Source organism: Phlebotomus argentipes, unplaced genomic scaffold (genome assembly GCF_947086385.1).
Source record: "Phlebotomus argentipes unplaced genomic scaffold, Phlebotomus argentipes genome assembly contig_15, whole genome shotgun sequence".
In the NCBI taxonomy this organism is placed as follows: Eukaryota; Metazoa; Arthropoda; class Insecta; order Diptera; family Psychodidae; genus Phlebotomus; species Phlebotomus argentipes.
In genome coordinates, this window is record NW_026776181.1 from 18,670,598 (window position 1) to 18,694,779 (window position 24,182).

The following is a 24,182-nucleotide window of genomic DNA, read 5'->3' on the forward strand; positions in this document are numbered from 1 at the left end:
AGTGGAAAAATCTCCGCTTCAATTTCTTTCGCTCATCAGGAGTTGCAGTGAAGTCATGTGTGAATATTGGTTTGATTTAGTAGAGTTGGAGAGTCAGCGAGAGAAGTGAATGAATAGCAGACTTTCAAGAGTGCAAAATGCAGCATTTTGCACCACTTCTGCTGCTCTTGGCACTCCTGCAGAGGGACAATGTGGTTATTACTCACGATCAGACTTCACTGACTCTTCGCGGCACTCGCGGAGCGATGAAATTATGCAAAGTGACGCCGGATGTAGCATATGCTGCGGAGGAAAAGCTCAAGTGGAGGGAAGAACAATAGATGGAGGCGCCCAGTGATTCTTGTGAGACATTCAATTCAAATTCTGACCCACTATTTCTCCCACATTTTTCACGCGAAATGCGCCCCAGAGCAATTAAGCCGAGGTGTGACTGCATAAATGCGAGCGATTTCAATCACATCTCATGTGAGCATATAATTTAGGCGAGAGAGATAACATCATATGTGTTGTTACTTGCCGTGATACATGGATTAATTTATACATCGGCATTAGTGTGTGCTTAAATTCCTCCTCGGCTCTGTCTCACCTCTTCCGCTGGGGAACTTTTCAATGAAGCAATCTGTGCGCACTTGCTCCATGTCTCATCCATTTAACATGCTTTAGAACTAAACAAGTGTCAGGCGCTTTATCCACTGAGCTGCGAATGAGAGGCGCACAAAATAGAGAGAAGGTGGACTTCGCTGTATGTTTTATTTAGTGGAAAATTAAATTGCCATATAGGAATTGTAGAAGTTCGCGTATGGGAGAGAATAGATAGATAAATTCCGCAAGGCGCATTGCGCACATATAAATAAATATTGGAAGGCAAAAGGAGGAGGATGGAAGACGGCGCGCGTATTTGGAGCAGAAGAGCGCGATGGAACATGGTATAAATCATGAGGGAACAAGTCATTGCGGGATCATTGAGAATCGCGAACAACCTGCGAGTTTCGCAGAAGAGAGTTTCCTCTCTCGCGCGGGATGCCAACAGGTTTTTGCCATTCGAATGCATTTTTGTGCACTGGGCGAAAGAAGAAGAGAGCAAAAAAACGAGAGGTAACTTATGAATCAGGTACCGCTTTGGCTCACATGTGAGAGAGAGAGAGATAATTTATTGTGAGACTGAGGCGCAAAAAAGTCCCGCGATAAATGCACTGAGAAATTTCTTATACTTTCGACATTGCCCATTTTCACAATATTCACAGCAATCGCGCACAGCCTTCGCAGTGGCACATATATACATACATAATTCCCCTGCCTTTGATTGACAAGCTCCACTCGCTGCGGCAATTTATTCACGGACAGTGGCAAAAAGTGCAGGAATGCTTGAAATCTTCGCTGGGTAATTTTGAAGCGCAACAAGTCAAGACTTTGGCGTCTCTCTGCGGTTGAAAAAGCGAAACCACTCTCGAGGCTCTAATTGAAAAATATTATAACAATTTAAATTGAGTCCGGGTTTCTTAATTGAAATGATATTAAAATAATATTTATGTTTAATACCTGGCGCTGCAAGGCGGTTTTTCTCAAACACTCCGCAACTCCATGTAACTCCTCGAGCTTTTTGTCGCTCTCTATCTCTGCCAGACCACATTATACCTTTTTTTCCCGTGCCTCCAAATGCCCACTTCTCTTCCTCTTTCTCACGATAGCGACACGCATTGCCATAGATTCACAAGAAATGCGTATGCGTTGCAATCGCCCGAGCTGAGCGCGCGCTGAATTGAAGATGAAATCGAGAGATTGTATGTTAAAGCTCTGCAATCTAGACGCTCTGCAGCTCTCTCGAGAAAGACTTTGGACAGACATCGCAGTTCGGGAGAGTCTTCAATCAAAGCCAGTGACTTTGACACCTCACCGTCGCGGTCCTCGACGCTTCGTGTGGTCATTTTGGGCATTCAGCAATTGCATCACGATCCGGTGACACCGCATTCCATGTCGCCAATTAGCTCTGGGGCCACATGCAAGCCAGCGTGAGGCAGTCTGGTCTCCCGCATTTCTCCCATGGCACTCACCTCCCCGCCTCCAGGGCCGCACTCGCGGATCCGGGAGGCGCCCAGTGCGCAGAAACGCGCACAGGGTGGCCGAAAATCTCGCTCGAGCGCTCGCAAATTGGCCCCAACAGTGGCCAGTGAGTGTCGGCAGTCACGGGTGCGCCCTGTGCTGAGCTTTGGCGTCGTCTCGAGCCGACGCCACTGGTCGGAGACGCTCACAATCTCTGCCGTGCTCACGGCTCGAGATCGAGGAGAGACACCGGCTGGCAGTTGGCGGATGCCACTGAGCGCTTTCACATTCAGTACATTCAGAGAGGGCGTTCGGTTCGCGCGTTTCCTCTCGAGCGCGCGCCTTTTCGTGTCTCACTTGGACATCCCGCGGGAAGTTGTGCGCCTAGCTTCTCACCCAACGCGACCAGACAGTGAATCACAACTGCAGTGCAAACATATGGACCGGTGGGGACAATTGTGTCGCGACGAGATCCCAAAATACACCTCCCTTTGCCCAATTCCTTACCATGAAGAGATGTGTGAATGATGTGAAGGTGCCTGGGCCAAGAGTGCGCTCGTGATCGCGATGAATGCTAGCAATTTGTCACGACGTCGCGCCGTGCGACGCTGAATATTTGTGAATGATTGTTTGGTGTTTGAGGCGTGCGAGTGCTCTTGTCTGGGCGGAAAAAAGCACGCACAGTGCGCTGGAATCATTATACTGACCTGAATTTCCCACTGTGACATCATGATGGTGCCATGGAAATCGAAGCCGGGTGCCATTCTGAGCGCGCACAAAATTAATCACATAATGGTGGTCAATTTGTTTAGTGTTATTTGTGTCCTTTGTCCTCACCTTATATGCACAATCTTTCTACGCACCAGCAATCGTCATCGGCTGGCGATGTGGAACACGGGGAGGGTGAGAGAGAGGGAGAGACCCTTAAGACAAACACAGTGCGCGCGGACTTTAAAGAAAAGCCAAGAAGAAAGCACTCTCCATCCACCCAAAGCGCTAATTAATGCTCCACACCCTTATTGAAGGTGGTTTTCCTTCATACTTCTCCCAGCGGGCAAATCGCTTTTCCTCTTGACGCGCTATTTTCCTCATCTCTCTCTTCGGCCACCCACTTCTTTTTGCAATATATATCCTCTCCGGGGCAACATATCGAAGAGGAATTGGTTTTCCTCCTTCGATATTGTTGCGTGTGCAAATACTTTTGCAGCCATAAATATGCCCTCCACAGGGCGGATATTATTTTCTACGTTCAACTAATTGCCACTCGGCCGGCATCCCACCCTCGGCGAGGCGAAAGCCTCTACTATAAACTATAACCACTTGTGGATTCACTCTTTGGATTTCGACAGGAGATATTTGTGATGTGCTTCGACGGCACAATTGCCTTTTTTCTCTCTCTCCGGCTCTCGCTCAATTCCGTCTCCGTTCTCCGGCTCAAGGGTTGGCGCACAAGGGAGTCCATTTGGGGGCACTGAGGAAGTGGACTGACCGAACCGCTCTTGCTGCCAAGAGTGCTTGCACTTGATCTAAATACTTCACTACATTAAAATACTCTCCAGCGCAGTAATTAAACAGTGGAATTTGAGAGATTCCATGGAAAATATGTCCAATTATCATAATTACTGGATATAATTTGAATGGCATTTGTCCCATTTGTAATTCCAGCTTTTCAATTATTAATATTTTAGCCAATTTTCCGTGAAACAATGTCAAAAGTTGTCAAAAGCTTTACGGCGCTAATCGAGTTTATTTTGCGCTCTTTAGCAAAACTCTTTGTCAGAATGTTACCTGGCAAATTTTATTTCACTTCTCTTCGCATTTGCTCCACATTTGGCAAAACCATTGAACTCGGCGTTCAATACAATGCTTCCCAATAATTCACGCCCCAGAATAGCGTCAAATTGGCGTTTGTCATTCGTGCAATTCCAACATTTCGCGCAATAAAAGCATGACGGAAGAGATGAGAATTTTAAGCAGAAGAATTTAAATTAAACAGTCGATAAAGAGTCCGAACGTGATCTCCTCAAAAGCCACCCTCTCCGGTCACTCCAGGGGAATAAACATGAGGAGACGACGGGCTTTTTATCAAGCGTCATTCAACGATGACGCGCCCCAGTTGAGGCAACAAAAAGCTCTGGTGCCTTTTGATATCTTATCGGGAAATAAACAGCGCTGTGTTGTTGGAACACGAGGGAGAGAGAGGGTGAGAAAATGAAGTCGTCACGCGAAGTGTGCTGTTCCACCCCTCAGTGATTTTATGTTGGTCCACATGCGGAGATCAGGAAAAAGCTCCGAAAGCTCAAATCCACTCACATTTCACTCAATAAAACCTACCCTTCTTTTTATGTCTCAATACCACAAACCCTCTAGTCATCCGCCAAAGTGATGTCTTTCCACCGAGTGGCGAAATGGGGGCGATATTGAAGCTCTCAGACATGCCTTCGGATCGATTCTGCAATCAAATGCACCTTTTCGTCAATTTCTCGCTCGTGAATTCGCGTTCTTCAGGAGCGGAATTGTTGTGACATGTCAATAGTTTATATCCACACATTTGAAAGGTGTTCCAAACACACTCCGTCTCAAGAAGTCTCAAGAAATTTATGGAATAATCCCAGTGAAGAGAGTGTTAAATATTTTCGCATGCACATCAGTCACTTTGACAGCGGAATTTCTTGCGCAATCTGACAAAATTTTAAAGTACAATATTTCCAAAATTTCCACCGCATTGGAAAACAGACAAATCACTCCTAAATCGCTTATTCTTTCTCCTCATTTCTGACCCACTCCAAACCAACACTGAGAACCTCTCTCTCTCTCTCTCTCTTGTGTTTGAGCTGAGCATTTGCTGAAAGCTCATGAATTTATAATTTATACCTCCTCGACTAAGTATTTTCCAATGTGTGTGCTGAGCATATCTGGAGAGCATAATTTATAGAGAGTCACTCGAGAAGTACTCCATATTTTACATATATCTCGCAGTGCTCGGCAATTTCTCTCTCCCCAGCAAATTGAGGGATGAAGAAAAAAAAGGCATTGAGTGAAAATTCACTATGTGTAGAAGTGAATTATGTCAGACTGTTGAAAAGTTCAGAGATGAAATTTTTTTATAGTGTGTATATTTGTAGCTTACTTTCCCATGGATGATTTTCAATTACACACGATATTTGCATTGCAGTGATTTGGAGGGAGGATTCAGGAGGAAATTGTGCTCCTGAATATTCTCTATCAAATTCAAATCCTTCCTGAAGTCTGACAAGCGCTGAAAATGTTGTGCAAAAGCGCAATATTGGATGTATTTTGGGGGAAACCTTGTATTTTTAGTCGAAAGACTATCAAAATCAACACTTCTACGCATTTGTAAAATTTCCCAGCCAAGAGTCTACAAAGTAATTGATCTAAATGATGCGATTTCACCTCATTTGCATTCTAAAGTATCGCATCTCTGTGCGAGAAGTCAACGATGAAATTGCATTGTGACCCTCTGGCAGTCTTGCAATACAGAATAATATTTTGCCAGTGAGAAGCTGAGGCAGAGAGGAGAATTGCTCTGCAGTTCTCCTCAAATATATATACAATAGATAGAATTCACGTGCCAATGCACAGACTTACATCATCGAGTGCCAGAAGTTCCTCTGACGGGGTGGCAAAAGGCGCGAAAAGCTCGACGAGCACATCAGCAGAAAGGGTTTGCAATTGAGGTGAAAATGTGGCAACTTGTGAGAAAATTCATGACTAGGACATGCGATTTATGAGCATCCTCTTGATGAGAGTATGGAAATAAACCACTTTTCCCACCCAGCTGAATGCTCATTTAATCTCATTACATCTTGCCTAATTAAATGTGCAACATGTTTTGGCTCCGCGTCACTCGTGTGTCATTCAATCTGTCTTGGCAAATTCCAAGCTGCTCCACTCTTGTGCGCCATTTAGAAAAGTGACTCCTTCCTGCACGTGAGCCCACAAACTCCTCCGTACGTGCTCTATTGACCTTTTGATTTTCATTGTGCGAGCAGCACAAGGAATAAATTTCAATCAATTTCTATTTTGGTGCCCAACCACCAAACCATCGTGACACCAACAATAAATCGTCGCTGCTTCCCTGTGGACATTGCAGCTCTGCGTAGAATGCTTTTGACGCTCACCACACTCTATCAAGCCAACCAAGGGGGATATAGTATGCCTTGAATCTGTACACCACTTCCTGTACGGAATCTCTAACACTTCAGACACTTCTGGGCGCTCTTAAAGACATTTTTCATCTGTTTCTCACCCTCATTTCCAACTTATCACAATTTTATCCAGGTTTTACCATCTAAAGAAGTTTAAGCTTTTTAAATCCCTAGATTTCAGGTTGTTTGAATTAATTTTAATACTCCTAGATTTGTTCATGACCAATTTCGGTCGTCATTATCCAGTTTAGTCATCGGAAAAATTCTAATCAAATTATGAGGTTATGAATATGGCCTAAAAAATTCATCTTGGACTAATTTTAATCCTTTGAAACCTTGAAATGAGTAAATATAGCAGATATTACAATGTTTCTACGAGATAAAGAGCCCTAATTTGTCACTTTAAAGCACAAACTGCGGAAATAATGAAAGAAAAAAATATTCTTCTGTATTAAAATTACATTTTTGAGGTTATGATTTACTTTTTAGCTGTTTTTGAACCACTTTGAAGTTTTTTTGCACACACATGCTCAATTATACCAACCTTAACCAAGACTTAAACATAAACTCTGCAATTTTTAGGCTTATTTAACCGCTAGACTTGGTTTGAAATCAATCACATAACCTAGAAAAGCGATAAAATTGATTTTTCGAAGCACAAATACGTTAGAAAATGCCTCAATTTGTAGAAATCGGAGCTTTTGAAATGCAGATATTCTGCATATTTTAACACTTCCACAAAAGCTGTACACCATTTCCGACCATAATATCTGCCCCTTGAAGCCAACAATAACAAACTATGCATAAGTAGATGAAAGAGCGGCGAAGAAGTGAAGAATGAAAACGCCATTTGTCAACTTTTCATTATGCAATTTTACAGAGCATTTCAAATTCCGTGCAAGTTTAGATGCTCATTTCATTGATAGTCCACAAAAATATCGAGCAAAAATTTATTTCGTGTGCCTTGAAAATTCGACTTGATTGAGAAAATTTCATTCATTCATGTCACTAAATCGCCCGAAGCTCGAAAGTCAATTTCGGTGTATTACAACACTGAAAGTGGATCTCCGCCTTCTGTTGTCGCTGCTTTTCTCTCATGTTTCCAACATAAATTAATTGTCGAACGTCAATTCATGCGATGACAAAAGTGCGCTCTTCCAACGCGTTCAGTATTCAAATTTCATCAGTTCGTCGTCAACATGGAATCTTTGTGTGCTTTCGCACGACAAAAGCTCCACGTGAGCATCATTCTACAATACTTCGTTAATATTGCACTACTCCAGAGCCATTTACACGTATCACGATCGCTCCTAATTGCATATTATTATCCTTTTTTGTGAATTGATGGGTGTTGATGTCATTAGTGCAGCGACTCACTAATTTTTTCCTAGTGCAAAAGACATCAATTTAGAGCAACAAAAATTGCATGGAAAAGCTAAAGTATCGCATATCACGCAGATATGAAGGAAGGGAGGAAAAAGTCTCGCGTTGTGTTTGGACAATGTGAGCGCATTGCAGTTGTACAACATTATTTTCATGCTGCAGTCCCATTACATGTTTGCCCAGTACATAAGAACATGCTGGGAATGATATAGAACTGATAATATAGCAGAAATTCAATACACTGAATTATTCTGTGGCTGCACTTCAATTGCGCTGATGCAGGCACAAAGAGGAGGAAAAAAAAGCCGACAAATTAAATTGCAAACACAATTTCAGATGCATTTTCTCTGGAGCTTTTGGGCAAATAGTTGAAATCAGAGAGAAAATTGATTTGCAGAAATTGTTGAAAAGCCGAGAATTTTTATTTATTTATTTTGCATTTTATTGCGACATTTTGCAATAAAATATATATATTTTTAATTAAACGTCCAATGAACATTGAACACTTGTTGTGTGCTTTTTTCACCATCAAACAGGGAAAAAATGTGTCACTGTCAATTTTACCAATTCCCACCTCAGCTCATTTCGCTCTAATCTGCGAATATGAATTAATCGCGATTTCTATCTCAATTCCGAGCCACTTTTGAGTTGGATTGCGACTTGTCAAAGACAGACTTGCGTTGCTACTTGTTCTCTCTCCTCCACATATCAAAAAGTCGGGTCTCAATTGTGTGTGCGAACGCGGGATTAGCATTATTTCGTGTGTGTTCGCCACGGAGGTATTCATTAAATTGACCATAAATTTTCTGTCTTGTGCAGATCAACGAGGAGGTGAAGGCGATAAAGTAGCGGCCTTTATGCCGGCGATAATAAAACCAGAAACTTCATTAGGCACAGTTTGTAATTGGCAAAAATTGCACTAAATTGCCACAGAGATTGGGCAAGAGTATTTCTCACTGTCTTCGCGCGCTAATCCCTCAACTGTTTTGAATGCGACACGGAATTATTGCAATTAATAACACTTCCCGCCTCAGCACATTCCGCGCTCCAGAGAAATATGACATGTTGCGAGTCAAAATCGCAGACAATTTTCTTGGCCGTGTTGGGGTCAATGGATTGGATGCACGTGATGAAAGTTTCCGCGGGCAATTTTCCGGTGCGCGATGAAAACTGTGAACTGTTCATTAGAATGTATAATAGGGAAGTTACACGAGCGGGCTTTTTTCTCCTTCTTCCAGACAGAGAGAGAGAGAGCTTTTTGCACCCTCCTTCGGCCAGGTGGTGGCTTTCAGTAATGCGAAAATGCGGATAGTTTATTTGACTTATACACGAAAGCCGCAATTTGACTTTTCCATGTGGGTCAAACCACATTTCGCGGTGCCGAGCCTCATCTCTCACGTCACATTTCCCCCGAGGCTCACTAATCACTCCGCTTGCGAGACACCGAGACCTCCTTAGAGCAATTAAATTGCTAACGAACTTCTTGCCAATGAGTCAAACTTGGAAGAACGCTTATCGCGTTGCGTAGAGCAAATCGCGAGGCAAAGTCGCGAGGCAAAGTCGCGAAACAGAAAATTAGACTGTCATGAGAATCAAGGGGGAGATAATACAGTCAGAAGTGCTGTGCAGTTCAGCAGAAGTACTTAAGAAGTGGAAGTATTCTGAAGCTTACAATATACCTTTCCTAAGTGCTTCTTTACCTGACAAAATTATCACAATTCTTCGGCTTTCTTTTGATTTTTACGTAGAAACAATCGTAAAAATGCTTTTCTAGGTTATGTAATGAAATTGTTTGCATTTTAGTGCATCAATTTTCATTTTGAAGTCCGAAAGATCGCTAGTTATTGACAAAATTTGGCGTTAGCTTGCGATAAACCTTGATATTCTAAACCTTCAATGCTAAGAAACCCTGCAAATTGTGCTAAGATCGAATATAACCTCAAAAAGAATGTTTATTTAATAAACTTTCTGGACAATTTTGACATAACCAGATGATTTTGTGACCTAGAAAGCTTCTAAACCAAGTGTTTGAAGATCTTTTAGTTATATTTTTAGGTTATGGTCAGAAAAGATGTTCAAAAAGAAACGTTTTCATATGAATTCTTCAAGTGTCAGGCAAATTTAGAAGCGTTAAGGCTTATTATCTCCCCCTTGGTGAGAACTTAGAATGGATTTTTACATGTTTCTGCTTTAAAAGTGCTTAAGAATTTGCCTGAAAGCGTGGTGAAATTGCTGAAATTCCCGCACCGCAAAATGCAGCAAAACCGCGCATTTGTGTGTGTGAAAAATGCAGCTGAACCGCGGGAGATATTTTATGATATTCCCATGATTAATGACTGCCGGGTCGCATTACGTCACATCCCGCCGCTAAAGCATCCAGTAAACTCGCGTAAAATTTTTATTGTACGACAATTACAGTTTATGATTGAGATTGATTGGTGTACCAGGCGCCTCCACTGAACCTCCTTCCGCGCGCGCGAAGGAAGAGTTTTTGGCAAGAATATGTATTGATCTCCTTTCGAGGGTGTTGTATTAACTTCTGTTTTTGCTCTCGGGCTGAAGTTCAAGGATGGAGGCTGAGCGCATATTGAATTTATGCCTGGACTTTGGGACAATCGACAGCGCAGATCCCACAAATTAATTTATTCCAACTCTCGCATATTTGTTATTTCACCAAAGTCAATCTTGACCGAGGGAGGAAATTTCGGGCGGCCCTTAGCATGTCAAACTTGCTGACCTAAATAAATATATATGGGGGCAAAATGTATGCACAGGCTCGGGGAAAAGTTTGACCTGTGTGAAGTTCGGGGAAAAAACGGAATTTTCATGAACACAAGAGAAGCACTTGATAGTGTCAAGACTCAGTGACAAAATCGCAGTGCATCTGACTTCATAAGACCTCCTGAAGTGAGGCTCAGCTGCTTGAGTCACTCTTGAGGAAACTCTCTAAGTATTTCACGTGGTTTTTCGCAAGAATTACTTTCACGCTTTGTCACAATTAAGTGTGTCTCTGAATTGAGAAACTTTTCCAGTTTACTTCTTGGGTGACCTTTTCACGCGACAGCGAAATACTGCCAGATAAATGATTTTATAATGAAGTGGAACTGTAGTTTCCATTCTTGTGCTCCATTGTAATTTGTGACGCAGATGAGAATAATTGTTTCTGTGCACAAAACTTTCGCCAGTCGCGCAGAAGTGAGAGAGCTTTTTCCAGCACTCAACATGTCGAACTGTGATGCATTCGTCGCTTAAATATTCCATCATGATTAATCATGCAAGAAATTCACGAGCAAGTCTGGCGCACACTTTTCAATTAGGCATCCTCTTCAAGTGGCACAAGTTGATCAAGATTTATCATTATTAAAACACTCTGTAATCTGCATATTTCTACGCAATGGCAATTTGTCGAAAAACCTGCAAGTCAATGTGATTAAGAGTGCGGTTGAAGCTCTCCGTGTTATCAGCATATTCAAATTCATCCACCGTCGCAAATCCTGGAGCTTTTTTTTTTAATGTACGCCCAGCTTTAAAGCGTACTAAAGAATTCATAAATCGTCAGAGCGACCAAAAAGCCACTCTGGATGGCTTTCTGTGCACCCACATTGGACTTAATGGTCATCTGTGTGGCGCAATTCTAATTTTTCAATTCTGCTCAGCGTATAATTTATTTGGGATTTTTCCACACAAAGTGTGGAGTTATAAAACTTATCGCTCTTTTGCATATTTCAAGCATTTATGCACAATGTCGTTCATTTTCATTTTAATGGAAAATATGGGAGCTTTCGAGCTGTGCTTTTCTGCATTGTCTTGTGGATGTGTTTCAATCTCTGAGGGGCTTTAGTGAGTCTCTGTGAGTTTTTGCAATCACAGAAATATCCTCCCAGTGAAGTCCTTTGAATGACTATTTGGCAAAAAAAAGCGCGAGAGCGAATTGATAAAATGTGCGTTTAATCCAAAATGAATGGTGTGAAGGTGAATTGAGTGGATGCTTGAATCTCACCGGTCAGCATGACGGTCATTCTAAACATAATCTCATCCTCTTCAGTTTATGTAGTGCATATTATCCCTACTTTGCTCCCCTGACACGAGTTGATGTGTCCAGTATCAAAGTGTGTTTCATGCAGTTGAATAAATGCAACATTGTGCCGAACATATGGTGAAGTGTGGAGTTTCGACGGCGTGATAGAGTGGCCAGGCATGTCAACGCGACGCAAATAGCATTCTCACGGAAATGGCGAACGGAAGTTTGTCCAGTGTTTGGGACATATAGAACTGACGGCGTGATTTGCAATTCAAATAAACCCACCGCGTTCTGTCACTCTCCTCGCGTGCGAAGGCTAAAGTGGGCAAAGAATGTGTCTCGCGATAAGGCCTATCAGTTGCGCACCCTTATCAGGAGCCGCCCCTGTCGGCCATCCTTATGCGATAAGGTGGAATTGATGGTAAATGATGTGAGAATCGGTCCATCTGGACGAAATTGAGTGAATTGATTTGACTTTCTCGAGTGTGTGCGGGGAAACCAATCGCAAAATGCTTTCGCGCTGTATCGATTCGCGAAGTCTCCGCATCTCGCATGTAATTAATTGAATCAAATGAGACCCCATTGTGTGTCAATCACACGTGATTTCTCCGCAATTGGACCACACAGAGAGACAATAGTCCTTATGGAGTGACGCGCGCGCGTGAGAGAGAGACTTTTGAAATCACTCCAAAAGCTGACACATATTCGAGTCATGAAATGAGATGTCTGTGACATAACATAGATCACACTCAGCCACCGGCGATGTCAGATACCGTCTCGCGGACGGGCAGAATTCGCTGATCAAAGGGGGAAAATCACAGCGGTCGCCATGGCGCTGTGGATTACACGTGCATGAAGACTTTCATGTGGAAACATTAGCGCGGATTAGACTTCTGCAATATCAATCGGAGAAGTGATTTGGGCACATGGGAAAATGCGCCAAATCCCGAGTGACACGCGTAATTGGACGGGAAAGCCCGTGACTGTGCATATCAGTGGATTTTCCCGCGCTGCTCCGTAACTCGTGGGCGGATCCGAAATGTGCGATCCCGAGAGTGCCAATGACAGTGTGGAGGAAAGTGCGGCCGGTGAGGACGATCAGCAGGCGCGCACGAGCAAGGATCTCGTGCACAAGTGCAACTCCGATCCCGGCGAGCGCCACGGCTCGAGCATGCCGCTAATCGGCAGCGCCCTGAGTCGCTCCTTGAGACATCACACGGGCGGCGTGACGAGAAAGTGCGTCCTCACGTTGGACGGTTACTCATATGTGATAGGTGAGGCGACTTTTCCCACCCCCACTTTCCCCCCAATTGCCAGACGCTTGGCAGAGCGAAACTTGTGCATTGGCGAATGATGAATATTCATAAGCGAGGGTGAAATTTGGGATGATTAATGGATTAGCCTGTTGCTTCTCCAAAGCAAATTGAATTTATGGACAGAAAAGAGCTCGAGAAAGAGCTCAACAAACAAATTATCCAAGAGGAATATATTATAGAGTGAATTAAAAAATATATATCTTTGAAATATTTTCACAAACACTCCAAGTCGAACTTGAAATGAATGTCAAGAGGTTGGTAGAAATTCTATTTGCGCCTCTGCAAATCCTCTCACGCCCTTTTTCCCAGTGACACGTGAGTGATGTCACATGGAGAATCCTTTCAATACTCCACATTGCTCAGGATTCTTCACACCATCGGGTATCCACGCGCGATTTTATTGCCTTTGAGAGGGGAATTGCGAAAAAATGCGATATTTGGGCTGAATTCACTCCGCAAACATTCAATTTCCACTTTGGGCGACTCGTGAATATTTCAATGGCACCAAATTATGAATTTTCCCGGCGCTAAAAATACATTTTCTAACACAGTTTACTAAAAAATGATTCAATTTTCACACCATGTCTCTCATTTCCTCGTCAAAATTAGACACAAATTTGTTTGGCGCGTGACTTTTGGCACAATTAAATTAAATATTAAAGTTCTTTCATATATTTTTTTTTGTCAATAAATTGACACGCGACTCGTGATATTTTTGGGATTTATGACTAGAGAAAAAATGCGCTCAATATTCTGGAATTTTATTTTCGCCCATAAAAGTCAGGATCAATTTTAGGACTATTTAATATACTCGCATGGAAAGCTTCAAATGCAATTTCATGAGCTTTCAATTAAATTGTATCAAACTTCCATCAAAATTTTTATGGATTCACGTATTTTGTATATGAATTTCATGTGCGGAAATTGAGTCATTTGTTCAGCGTGTAATGAATTTCCCGAAATACGCAACTATCATAGCTTTGCAGAAACCTCACTGAGAAATTGTGTGCAATTATTAAAGTTTAGCAATTAGTGTACTTCCGCAGGAACTGAAAGCCGAGCTGATGGCTTATATGTTACTGCAAAAGCTGCAACATGTGGGATTAAATGTAATGGAAAAGTTCGGCACATTTGGAATTTCGCAGTAAAATTCACGCCTTTTTGCATAAAAACAAATAAACAAATGATAAAAAATAAAATACGTGGAAAATATAATTACAATGAGAGATTTTACCTCTGAAAAACAAATGAAAGAGCTTCCTAGAAAATCTGCGCTCTCAATTTCCATTGGAGCTTAATAATTTGAGGGTGATGTATGAAAGCCACTATAAATAGCCGGAGCTTTTTCACCGAAATCCTCAATGCTTTTAGTTGGTAAACAAAATATTCCTTTTCAAGCATCGGTTTGGGTGGGGAGGAAAAAAATCGGGGTTTTTGGAATGGAAAAGTTGCAATTACGTGTGTTTACAGAGCAAATCATCCGCAACAGATATTGCGGCGCTCAGTGGCCAAGAGTCCTGTGAGATATTTTCCAGCATAGCTCCTGCGAATCAATTAATTTCAATTGTATATAATCCCTGTTTTCTGATACAATCTTAATTCCTTTGTTATTCACCCACGGCAATCAAAAGGTCAAAGCAATTAAATTGTGTATACTCTCTCTGGGCTCGACAAGGAAAAATCACTTATTTACCGAGAATAGATCCCTCATGAGCCCACCCACTGATTCGGGAAATCCCAGAAAATCTGCAGAATTTGTACTCTTAGCAGTTTTCCACCATCCGCACGCCTGTGTCCATAAGTCTCTCTATCTTATCTCAAATGGCTCTATAGACATTGGATGGTGAGTCAATGAACTGGAAAACTTTCAATATATAGAAGTGAGCCAAGTCAACTGAAATACGTCAATTAAATGTTGCGAAAAAAAGAGCCTTTTAAACAGCGCCCGTCGTGATGAAATAATAATATTTATGAAAATAAGACAGACGGCGAACGAGTGGGGCGAGAAATAGTTGGCAATAAAATGCTAATGCTATGGTAATTTTCTGCAGAATCACGTGGTGATAGTTGAGTGTTATTTGATGCTAATTGAGAAATTCAGAAGTTGTACAATTCAATTTGCCAGCGAATTAATTAGTCCCATATTCGCGAACTATTTCAATAAATCCCCATCGTTTTCCCAGAATGGAATGAGGATCAATTCTCTCTCCTTCTTCCATTGTGAACATATATATGGGGGTGTTGAAATTCAAAGGCACATCTTTGTGGGCTCAATTTCCCTTTGTGAATTCCATGCTTGGGGATTTCCAATTACTCTTTGTTCAAATTTAATCAGACTCTCTCTCTCTCTCTACAATATCATTTTGTTTTATTAAACCGAACAGCAAATCTTTAGGGGAGAATTTTATTTTTAATTTTAGTCTCGTTGAAAATACTCCCGGGACTAGAGATTAAGCATCACGTGGAATTTTCCTTGCTGGAAGAGAAGAGAAGAAGAAAAAAGAATGTTATTGTCTTGTTCTTCTCTCCATTCGAGTGCGTTGTAAACTCTTTTTCAAATTCATTACTAAACTCATCACTCTCAATTTACATAATAAGCATGTTTCTCTGCAAATATCACTGAACCGGAGGGTGCTTTTTTGTCCTTTCCTCCTTCCTTTTCCTTCCTGCGAGTTCCTGTGAGGTATATTATTCCGTTGGCAGACAGAGAGTGTATTTGCAATAGGAAGACGCAAAGGCGAACGCCACCCCAATAAAATTACCCCAAGACGAGATTTCCAGCAAGAGATCTGACGAAGACGGTATTGTCATAAAAAAATCTTCGTCAAAATGAAACCTCGTGTGCGCTCGATATCGAAGAGAAGAGAAGTCTATAAATGTATGTCATGTACGAAATGTGATTTTTTCCTCTCCAAATGTATTACTTGTGTGGAAAAAAGTCTGCCGACATTGAAAATGATACTCGCGCGATGGGAGGGAAAATTCACTTCCTGAACAACACCAAGAATGGGATGGAAAAGCACTTGACATAAATTTAATCATTAAAATTTTCCACCATTCGCACTTCTTGCACGTGATTTCGATTGTCGAAAATTTAATTGGTATGCGCGTCTCGCACGAAATTATCTCCACAATTTAATTAAGTATTTAATCCTCGGGCCACAATTGCTGATCTACTGCAGCAATCGTGGGCGAAACATAATGAATTCAGAGGTGAAATTATGCTACAACAGTGATGGATGAAGGCAGTAATGTGAAATTGTGGCTCATCAAAAATGTAATAGGGAAATGAAAAGTGATTAATTACTTTTTACTTAATCCAAACATCACACACAAACACTTGATGTATAGTTACTGGCTGTTTGCTCGCGAGAATGAGGAAAATATCAATTGTCAAGAGATTGAGCAAATATTCCAGAAGCTCAGCGAAGAGTCAATATGAAATTATACATCTCACACAGTTTGATAAGCACACCAAAAATACATATAGCAGGAAATTCAGCCAAGTGTGGAGGAATCGATACACAATCATGAGGGGATTCGATATATCCTTGGCGTAAGAATCTTTTGGGTGACGCGATAAGCTTAATTGAGTTGGAAGGAATAATCACACAGTTGAAACAGGGGGAAATTCATCTGGCACTTTCATCCCATCGAGCAAACATCAATGAAGACATACAAATACAATTCACTCTCTTATCGCCTTCGAAAATGCCCATTCAATTATTTATACGCCACACACTCTGCGGGGTCTATAAATTAGACATGTATACTTCATAAATCAACTGGGCTATTTATTGAAGAAATAGAAATCTTGCGACGACAGCGAAGATTAAAGTGAGAGACATAATCAACTTTGCGCCGCTTGAACCGAGAACGAGTGCATCGTAAGGTCCAACGACGAGAGCTGCAGGATCTATTTTGGTTCCTTGTTCGTACGACGAACCCGAAGACGCGTAATCAACATAGATGTTGTGTTGAGCTAAGAAGTCGAAGCTCTGAGTCATGTCCAGCGTGTGTTCGCTGCCCGAGAAGTTAATGACGAAGACATAGCCAGATGTCTCACCGTTGAATTCACTTGTTCGACGATACGCAAAAATGCTGTCATCCGCCAAGACTTTCGACTCGTAATCGCCGTAGATTATGTCATACACTTGCCGGAATGCAACTAAATCCTTGTAGAAGTGGTAGACGCTGCGATCTTGCCCCGATTGTCTCGCCAAATTGAGCGTCCCGTAGTTGGAGTTGACTGGCAGCCAAGGCGTGACACTTGAGAATCCCGCATATGCAGAATTGTCCCACTGCATTGGTGTTCTCGCGGGATCACGCGACAATTCCTGATACCGACTGGGATCCTGAGGATTGCACGCTTGCGGATCCTGCGTCTCTTCCCACGTGATTGCCTTGTTGTCCAGCATTCCAATCTCCTCACCATAATACGTCACGGCAACTCCAGGCAAACCCATTTCCAGAGCCAGCATGCCTTCGACCATTTGCGCACCATATCGCGTGCCCACGCGATTCTTGTCGTGATTCCCCAGGACCCAATTAGCAAACTTGCCATCGGGAATAATGCGGAGTCTCTCGTCGATGACTCTCTTGAAGTCCGACGGTTTGGAGTGCTCATTGAGTTGCGTGATGAGCACAAAGTTGAACGGCATGTGCGATCCTTCGCGTCCTGACGCGCCGTAGTATCGCGTGAAGAGTTCATCATCCACCCAGGCTTCTGTCATCATGATCCTCGTGTCGCCGCCGTGCTGCTTTTGCCAATCGTCCAGCAATTCGCGCCATTGGTAGATCATGTCGTAGGTTTCGTCGAGATCCTTGGTGTAAATGTGATCCAGGAAGCCATAATCATTGGGATCCGTGACGCCCCACCAATTCTCGGGTTCATCCTGGAGAGGCTCCTTCTCAAACAAGTGATTGATGGCATCCACGCGGAATCCATCGGCGCCCATTTCCAGCCAATATCGCATCACGTCCTTCATGGCCTCCACAACGACTGGATTGCGGAAGTTGAGATCGGGTTGCTGATAGTCGAACTGATGGAGGTAGAATTGCTGTCTCTTCTCACTCCAAGTCCACGCAGGCCCATAGAAGACACTCACCTGTGCAAATCACAGAGTTAAGCGCAAGTTCATAAGCTCAAGTAATCGCCAAACTCACCCAATTAGTCGGAGGAACAGGAACTCCATCGACGATCTCTTTAGCGTCCACCCAAACGTACCAATCATCGTAGCCATTCTCTCTGTTCTCCGACCACTCGAACCACTTGCACAGATTGCTGCTGTGGTTTGGCACAAAGTCCAAGATGATCTTAATGCCCATGGATTTGGCTGTGGCAAAGAGCTCCTTGAGATCGTCCAGCGTTCCGAAAATCTCGTCAACTTCGGTGAAGTTCGCAATATCGTAGCCAAAGTCCTTCATGGGAGACGTGAAGATTGGACTCAGCCAAGTTCCAGTCACTCCCAAATCCTTCAAATGCCCTAATTTGCTCGTGATGCCTTTGATGTCGCCAACACCATTGCCGTCGCTGTCCATGAAGGAGCGCGGATAGATTTGATAGAAGACCGCATGCTCGTACCAATCCTGAGTGTCTTCCGTCTGTTTATTGGCCGATTTCACCTCTCTGGCAGACGACAAAGTCAACGCCAGGCACAGAATGCCCACTAATTGAATTAATCCACCCATTGATGTTCACACACTGAAGATTCCCCGCTGCGATGCGTCTTTATATAGATCGCACAGAGTTATATCGTATCTAATTTAATCGCCACAGATAATTCTCGATGAGTGCTCGAGGCGCGAATCCACGTCTCGCGTACATGATCAATCGGTGATCTCTTCAGCTGACGCGAACTAGTCCTCCACTCTCGCCAACTCAATCCATATCTCGGCAATTGTGTATTATTTCCTCTACACCGCGTCTAATCTCAGCTGCGGTCGTCGCAATTCCTGGAAACTTTCCAAAAAATTGATAGTACAATTATCTGTACAGCCAAATTGAATGAGAGGAACTTGAGAGACGCACGTGATGTTGTAAAAACTCGATGGCCTCCAGATTGAGAATCATATATTTGTCACTCGATGAGTTACTTTTATTTTCTAGATTACACCTTTGCGCATTCTCTTTAATTAAAACAAAACTAAGAACGAAACTAACAGGGAAAGGGCAGAAATGACGATTTTCGTCGCCGATGAGGGAACTCTCAAGATAATTCCATCGTAAGCTGGCAAAGGAAAGCTGTCCAGTGGAACAACATCACTGCAATGAAGGGGAAAAAGCAATGTTAATGTGAAATTCAAGGGTGGATATAATAAGATACTCACTCTCGTTTGTAAATTGATTTGGTGACGGAAACATCAACAGTTCCTTCGGCGTAAGATGATTCTAATAGAATGGGTGACAAGTCAACTGTTGCATCTGTGCTGCCCAGATTCAGAGCAATCACAAGACTCTCATGGTCTTCCACATGTCTTCTGTAGGCGAAGACATTGCCCAGCGCAACAGATTCAAAGTCACCGTACTCGAGAGCGTGATCCACTCTCAGTCTCACCAGTTCCTGATACAGCTTGAAGGTGCTGCGCTCCTGCTCCTTCTGCTGTGCCAGATTGTTCTGCGGATAGTTGGGATGAAGAGGCAGCCAAGGATTGGCGGATGTGGAGAAGCCAGCGTTTTCTGAATCGTCCCACTGCATTGGCGTTCGCACTGGATCTCGCGTGTACTGCTGATAGACTGTCTCGTTGGAGCCACAAGCTTGAGGATCCTTTGTGTCCTCCCACGAAATGCCCCTGAAGTCCTCCATTCCGATCTCCTCGCCGTAGTACGTCACAGCGACGCCGGGCAGAGTCTGCACCAGAATGTTCATGTTGTCCACCAAATCCACGCCAAAGCGTGAAGCGACTCGCGGCCGATCGTGGTTTCCTAGCTGGAAAGACGGACATAATCAAGTGATAAATTCAATTAGTTTGTGTGCTTTTTGCTGGTAATCTTACCACCCAATTGGGCGTCAATCCCTCAGGCAAGTGATCAAACCACTCGTCAATTGTCGCCTTAACGTCCGCTGCTGTGAGTTGTTCTGGCAGCGCTTTGAGGCCCATGATGAGTTGGAAGTTGAAGGAGAAGTGGGCGCCCTTCTGCGTGCCATCCTCTGAGATGTACCACTTCATGGTGTTGGTGAGATCCGTGTAGGCTTCAGTCAGCAAGATCCTGCGGAAAAAGAGGAATTCAATTATCGACAGATCACCTTTGAGATTGGGCGTCACTCACTTGGTATCACTGCCCTGCTCCTCAGCATACTCGTCCATATATCTGCGCCAGTCATACACTTGCTGATACGACTTGGGCAGATCTTTGCTGTAAATTGTGTCGAAGTGATTGTAGTCCATCGGGTCGTAAACGTCGCGATTGGGTGGATTATCGGCAAAACTTGGGTCCTCGAACAAATGATTGATTGCATCCACACGGAATCCATCCACACCGATATCCAGCCAGAATTTGAGGACGTCAGTCATCTCTTCCACCACTCTTGGGTTCTCGAAGTTCAGATCTGGCTGCTCCTTCGCGAACTGGTGCAGGTAATACTGCTGTCGCTTCTCACTCCAAGTCCACGCGGGCCCGTGAAAGACCGAGAGCCAATTGTTGGGCGGTTCTCTGTTGCCATCGACAATCTTAGCGTCACGCCAGACGTAGTAATCCCTGTATTCAGGATCATTGTCCTCAGACTTGACGAACCACTCGTGCAGATCACTCGTGTGATTGGGCACAAAGTCCAGAATTAGGCGGATGTTTAAGCGACGAGCTTCGTGCAGGAGTTGCAGGAAGTCTTCCATGGTTCCATACTCGGGATTGATGCTCTTGAAATCTGAGATATCATAGCCGAAATCCTTCATCGGAGAGCTGAAGATTGGACTCAACCAGCAGGCGAAGACGCCAGCCTCCTGCAGGTGAGCCAATCTCGAGGATATTCCATTCAAGTCGCCAATTCCATCGCCATCACTGTCCATGAAGGACCTGGGATAGATCTGGTACAGCACTGTCGATTGCCACCAATCGAGGTGCGGATGATCGTGCCTCGGATCGGCTTTGACTGTTCTTTTATCGCCCAGCAAGTGACTCTCGGCCGTGAGAGCGATGGCCAGCGTGGCCAGCAGATATCCGAGGAGTTTCATAATAATTCCTACTGAATCAAGCACAGTTCGACTCAACTTCCAACACTCCACTGATTAACTGCGGACGCGGTGCGCAGCCATTTATAATTTTGCCTATGCTCAGAGCGATGCTAATCTCCTGCCAATTGCCTGCTGACTAAGCTGTGATAAGACCATCACTAGCGACACATAAGTATGTGTTCGATTGGCAATAAAAGCCCTGATTACTCGATATTGATGAGGAGTTCCATTTGAAATCCCAAAATCGACCGTTTAGTGTGCTGAATAATCGCTAATTGTGAAATATCTTCTAAACAAAATACTCCTGTGAGTCACTCACCTTTGCACATTACAAGTTTATCACCTTATTTCATGGGGGTATCAATCAATGCGATTATAAAGCCAACACTCAATTGTTCCTCAAGTGTTGTGTCATCGCATTGCGCGACGATTAAAGAGTTCATTCTGGAAATGTTGGATAGTACAACTTGATTATTTTATTACCAATGGTGCTCGAGCACTCTCCACAGCTATATATCGTCAAATCAATAATTTCCCTAGTACGAGCACGAACAGACTTATCGCCGGCGATAGAAGATTACCTCCAGATGCTTTTAGTACCAGTGCGTCATAGGGTCCCAGCTGGAGATTGTCAATGCCAACGATATCTCTGCGAGAGAAGAGTGAAGAGGCTCCAAAATATACTGCTTATCACCGCACTGAAGCTCATTCAAACTTACCCAGGCTTGTAGCTGGACTCAATAGGGCAGCTGACGACGCTCAGAGAGTCAGACACGGACGCAAAGACAGACAAATCAACGTGCTCCTCCTGGTTGTGGAAGTTGAAGACCATCAGATACGTTGGATTGTTCGGCAGGACTCTGATGTAGCCAAAGACTCTCTCGCCGAGGAGTTTGAACAGAAAATCCCCGTAAGCGAAGGTGTCCAGCTTCCGCAATGCCGTCAATTGCTTGTAATGCTGAAGATGACTGCGCTCCTGGCTGCTCTGCAGCTCCACGTTCCTCGTCGCGTAGCCAGGATGAACGGGAAGCCAGGTGCTGCTTCCACTCGTGAATCCCGCGAATGCCGAGTCATCCCACTGCATTGGTGTCCTGTTTGGATCGCGGCTGTCCCAGAAGTCGAAATCGCGGAAGTCCAGCATCCCTATCTCCTCGCCGTAGTAAGTGATGCTGGTGCCGGGCAAGGTCAGGACCAGGGTGTTCATGAGACCAATTCTCTCGACGCCCAAGCGACTGCCGACGCGCGAATGATCATGGCTTCCGGCCACCCAGTTCGGCGTGTGTCCTGGCGGCATATTGTCCAGCCACTCGTCGATCTTCTCCTTAATCCGCCGCACAGAAGTGTCCCAATGCACGTCATTGATCAGGCCAAAGTTGAAGGGCATGTGAGCGCGCGGAACGCCCTGGTCTGACTGGTAGAACATCATGGTGAATGTGAGGTTTGCGTAAGCCTCAGTCATGAGGATCTTCGCCTCTGTCTGATGCTCTTCAGCGTAATTGTCCACAACTTGCCTAAACTGCTCGACAACATCGTAAGTTTCCAGCAAATCTTTGGTGTGAACATGCTCAAGGTAGTCATAAGTGCCAGGCTCTCCCCAACCCGACAGTGGTTCATCCTCGAATCCCGGACTCTCGAACATGTGATTGATGGCATCGAGACGAAAGCCAGCTGCTCCACGCTCCATCCAGAAAATCAGCACCTCCTTCATCTCCTCCAACACCCGCGGATTTCTGTAGTTCAAGTCGGGCTGCTGCGGATAGAACTGGTGGAGATAGAACTGCCCGCGCTCCGCCACCCACGTCCACGCCGGCCCGCCGAACACCGACACCCAATTATTGGGCGGAACAGGATTCCCACCCTCGTCGCGCCGCCCGTCGTGCCACACGTAGAAGTCCGTGTACGGAGCCTCTCGCCTTATTGACCTTTCGAACCACTCGTGCTTGTCACTCGAGTGATTCGGCACAAAGTCCAGCATGATTTTGATGCCCAACTCATTTGCCACACTTATCATCTGCTCGTAATCAGCCATTGTGCCGAACTCATCGTGGATCGCCTTAAAGTCCGACACGTCGTAGCCATTGTCCACCATGGGCGACTGGAAGCACGGACTCAGCCAAATGGCATTGATGCCGATGCTCTGGAGGTACTCCAATTTGGACGTAATCCCCGGCAAGTCGCCCACGCCATCGCCATTGTTGTCTTTGAACGATCTGGGGTAAACCTGTGGGGACAAATGGCTCTGAGAAGGGGTTGCAATTGAACCAAAGGGGAGATATTATGTACAGATTTGACTTCTATTATCACCGCCCTGATGAATTGAGTCAATGACATTCGGGGAGTTTTTCCAATTGGACACTTTGGCGGGGATTTTTCTTCTTTTCTTTTGTGAACAATTGTTTGGTGATTAATTGCATGCGACTTGTGAAGCTTTCTCATAATTCACGAACACGAGGTAAGTGACACGCGATTGCAACATTACATTATTGATGTCCCTCCGTCTGCAGACGCTTCCCAATCCAAAAATGGGTCAATGGATTATAAGTAAAAAGTGTAATCAATTAATTGAAAAACCCCCGCAATTGACATAATTCTTTCCTGGTCGTCGATTGAGCCAGTGCAATTTTATGTCAGAAAGACGATGCAATTATAAAAATATTGATATTACAGAGACGTTTTATGTCCATCTGTCCGATATGATCAGCACGAGTGCTCAAGTAAATATTTCCCTTGATAATAATGTTCTTTCCATTGAGACGAAAATGAGGTGTTCGATAAGATCTCGGCGGTGTTATTGCACAATTGTTGGGGAAGAGAGAGAGAGAGGAAAGCAACAATGGGAGGAATAAATCACATGTTGGGCACTATTGAACTGCCACTAGCACTTCCAATGACCACATCAGATTGATTGCTTACCTGATAAAAAGTCGCGTGCTCATACCACTGCTTGTCGTACGTCCGACGCACCTCAACAGCGGCGGAAGCACAAAAGGTGGCCGAGATGAATAGGATGACAATGAACTTCCACATCTTACAGAATTCACACACTGTTCGCGTTGCCGCCAAATTGCCAAATGATCTCCG

The 24,182-nt window shown here is 43.9% G+C and overlaps 4 protein-coding genes across 7 annotated transcripts in view; 1 reads left to right on the forward strand and 3 right to left on the reverse strand.

Moving 5' to 3' along the window:
* The window catches only part of LOC132261555 (dual specificity calcium/calmodulin-dependent 3',5'-cyclic nucleotide phosphodiesterase 1-like), a 92,160-nt gene that overhangs the window by 38,011 nt on the left and 29,967 nt on the right, over nucleotides 1–24,182 (forward strand). Inside the window, exon 1 of one of the 4 annotated variants that reach the window (XM_059760411.1) lies at nucleotides 12,670–12,887. The exons of the other annotated variants lie outside the window; for them this stretch is intronic. Coding sequence (XP_059616394.1) covers nucleotides 12,785–12,887 — 103 coding nt within the window. The 5' untranslated portion in view covers nucleotides 12,670–12,784. Of the gene's footprint in view, nucleotides 1–12,669; nucleotides 12,888–24,182 lie in introns of those variants that run through there. 4 annotated transcript variants of the gene reach the window in all.
* LOC132262381 (maltase 2-like) lies at nucleotides 16,681–18,944 on the reverse strand. The gene is made up of 2 exons (XM_059761647.1): nucleotides 18,096–18,944; nucleotides 16,681–18,037 (listed from the first exon to the last, which is right to left on the reverse strand). Exons 1-2 carry the CDS (start codon nucleotides 18,618–18,620, stop codon nucleotides 16,724–16,726), a joined length of 1,839 nt encoding a protein of 612 aa, XP_059617630.1. The 5' UTR covers nucleotides 18,621–18,944; the 3' UTR covers nucleotides 16,681–16,723.
* On the reverse strand, nucleotides 19,006–21,184 carry LOC132262380 (maltase 2-like). The gene is made up of 4 exons (XM_059761646.1): nucleotides 20,200–21,184; nucleotides 19,926–20,139; nucleotides 19,260–19,858; nucleotides 19,006–19,194 (listed from the first exon to the last, which is right to left on the reverse strand). The coding sequence occupies exons 1-4, from the start codon at nucleotides 21,099–21,101 to the stop codon at nucleotides 19,065–19,067; spliced, it is 1,845 nt and encodes a 614-aa protein (XP_059617629.1). The 5' UTR covers nucleotides 21,102–21,184; the 3' UTR covers nucleotides 19,006–19,064.
* On the reverse strand, nucleotides 21,384–24,130 carry LOC132262671 (alpha-glucosidase-like). Its single transcript, XM_059762009.1, has 3 exons — nucleotides 24,015–24,130; nucleotides 21,821–23,322; nucleotides 21,384–21,750 (listed from the first exon to the last, which is right to left on the reverse strand). The coding sequence occupies exons 1-3, from the start codon at nucleotides 24,126–24,128 to the stop codon at nucleotides 21,621–21,623; spliced, it is 1,746 nt and encodes a 581-aa protein (XP_059617992.1). The 5' UTR covers nucleotides 24,129–24,130; the 3' UTR covers nucleotides 21,384–21,620.